The sequence below is a fragment of the Austrofundulus limnaeus genome, unplaced genomic scaffold (genome assembly GCF_001266775.1).
Source record: "Austrofundulus limnaeus strain Quisiro unplaced genomic scaffold, Austrofundulus_limnaeus-1.0 Scaffold476, whole genome shotgun sequence".
NCBI classification, from domain to species: domain Eukaryota; kingdom Metazoa; phylum Chordata; class Actinopteri; order Cyprinodontiformes; family Rivulidae; genus Austrofundulus; species Austrofundulus limnaeus.
In genome coordinates this window covers 172,991-175,222 of record NW_013952878.1, presented here as the reverse complement: position 1 = coordinate 175,222, position 2,232 = coordinate 172,991, and the positions used below count along the sequence as shown (strand labels likewise).

The 2,232-nt window shown below is 39.0% G+C and overlaps 1 protein-coding gene across 8 annotated transcripts in view; it reads left to right on the top strand.

Moving 5' to 3' along the window:
* LOC106529922 (syntaxin-binding protein 5) overlaps positions 1 to 2,232 on the top strand; it is a 108,537-nt gene that overhangs the window by 94,851 nt on the left and 11,454 nt on the right. For 4 of the 8 annotated variants that reach the window (XM_014025449.1, XM_014025443.1, XM_014025441.1 and 1 more), the window contains one exon: positions 1,096 to 1,194. The exons of the other annotated variants lie outside the window; for them this stretch is intronic. In XM_014025449.1, coding sequence (XP_013880903.1) covers positions 1,096 to 1,194 — 99 coding nt within the window. The remainder of the gene's footprint in view (positions 1 to 1,095; positions 1,195 to 2,232) is intronic. 8 annotated transcript variants of the gene reach the window in all.

Here is a 2,232-nt window from a genome sequence, read left to right as displayed (position 1 = left end):
ACCCTACAACATCCAGAGCCTTGAGGAACTCCGGGCGGATCTCATCCACCCCCGGGGCCCTGCCACTGAGGAGGTTTTTGACCACCTCAGTGACCTCGTCCCCAGAGATTGGAGAGCCCAACCCAAAGTCCTGCCAAAGTCGTGTGCAATTAATCGTCAGAAAAACATTAATCGATTATTTTTTGGCACTTGACGATTAATACGATTAATGCCACCAGGCAGACTGACTGCTTGGTGCTCCTCTCCACTTCAAACATGATGAACATTTAAAAAAGCTCTTAATTTATTTATCTATCAACACAATTTAAAGTTTGATGTATAGCCTGAAGTCTGTAATTTTGACACAATTTGGAACATATTTTTACGAAGAGCCAATTTTCTCCCTACAAACTGGTCATGTGACTAGGATACAAGGGTGTCCAGGGACTCTGGGGGATTAATCTTTAAATTAATCGTTATCGGCTATATACAACACATTAATCGTGATTAATTTTTTTGCCAATATTGCCCAACCCTACTAAACACTGCCTTCCTGCTACGTAAGCAGACACAAAGCATTGTGGGAAATGAGAACCGTGACCCAAAGCAACAGTCAGCAAGGATGTATACCTTCACAATATGCGTGTTTATCTGGGAGGGGTGTTGTTGGATAGATCACATGTGTTGTGATTCATTGACAGCCATACCTTCTGCTGTTCAAAATAATGATGTCTGGTAGATAGTTAGTATTAGTGGTAAAAAAAAATTAAAACACATTTAATTTTAGAAAGCGCAAATCTGCTTATGAATTATAAAAATTAGTAAGACCACTAAAGCGCAAACAAAATATTTAGGTCCGCAATTAGCGGGCTGGTGCCCACCACTGTATTTCAATATATGTAGAAAACTACTGGAGTAAACGCTTTAAACCGCACTGTTTGTTATAGTTTAGGTTGGATAATCTTTTTATGTTTGAGTTCACACTTTGCAATGAGTACCTTTCAGTTTGAAGCTGTGAAGTCTGTGTGTACATGTGTTTGTGTGAATTTAAACACATTTACTGACATCTTTGTTCTGTAAGCTGAGATGAAAGTTGTCTGTTTGCTCTGGGCTCAGCGTGTAGGACCCAGCGAGGGCACACTGTCACATGTAAGAAGGAAAGCAGGATGTGCCTGAGGGGGCCCATCGGTAGAACTAAGTCAGACCCCAACTATTGTGAGTGGTCCAGTCATGGTCTGACTTGGACTGAAGTGGGACAACTTGTACTAACCCTCCCATAAGGGTTGTTTTGTTGTTTGCTAACCCTCTCACATTGATTGTTTTTTCCTTCGTTTTGAGGAAGGTAGAATACATTCAGTGTGAGAAATCTGGCTTTTCATGTTTGCAGTTTTTTTGTTTGTTTTTTTTCCACTTAAGGAGGACTCACATTGATGGGTGACGATGTATTAACTTTCTCCTTTGGGACATAGATGTGTTTTCTGTGGGAACTCCCTGTTTGCTTGTTTTAGCTTTAGTCCAAACAGCTTTGAGACATGAATAACACTTTTTGCTTTTATATTGATATATTTATTTTAGTGTATTTTTCACATTGAGAATGTTGTCAGGTGTAATTGCAGTAAATCAGCATCTTCAGAAAAACACATCTCAATGTAAAAAACAAAAATACATGTCTTTTGGGATGTTGTGGACAAGGGTTTTCTGAATGGTTTTGATCTGATAGGTGGTGCACCACACTCCTGATCAAAGTTTTAAGACCACTTAAAAAATGGCAAGAATTCACATTTTGCACTGTTGGATTGTAAGTATAGAGGACTGAAACTGACATGACAAATAAAAGCAGAAAAATATAAATGAACCAAAAAGTAAATGCACTTAAAATGTACCAATTAATTTAAAAAAATTTGAATTTTACCTCATGTTTTAGAATTTAACTATGCGAAGCGTAAGCGGGAGTCATTGTTTTTGTACTGTTTTTTTTTCCAATGATTTTTGGACAACCGTAAAACAAAAACGGCTGCACTGATCAACATGAAATTTGGCAGGGCTGTAGTTGAGTCTGACCTACACTGCGCCAGCCACGGTTTTACGATAGACCCCATATTTGAGGAAGGGGGTTCCTTTCAAAGAGTGGGTGTCAGGACATGCAAAAATGCTTATAACTCAAAAACTATTAAACATAGAAGCTTCAGATTTCTTTTGTTGTTTAGCTCTGATGAAGCTCTATCCATCAGGTCCAAGGCACCCCCACCCCCC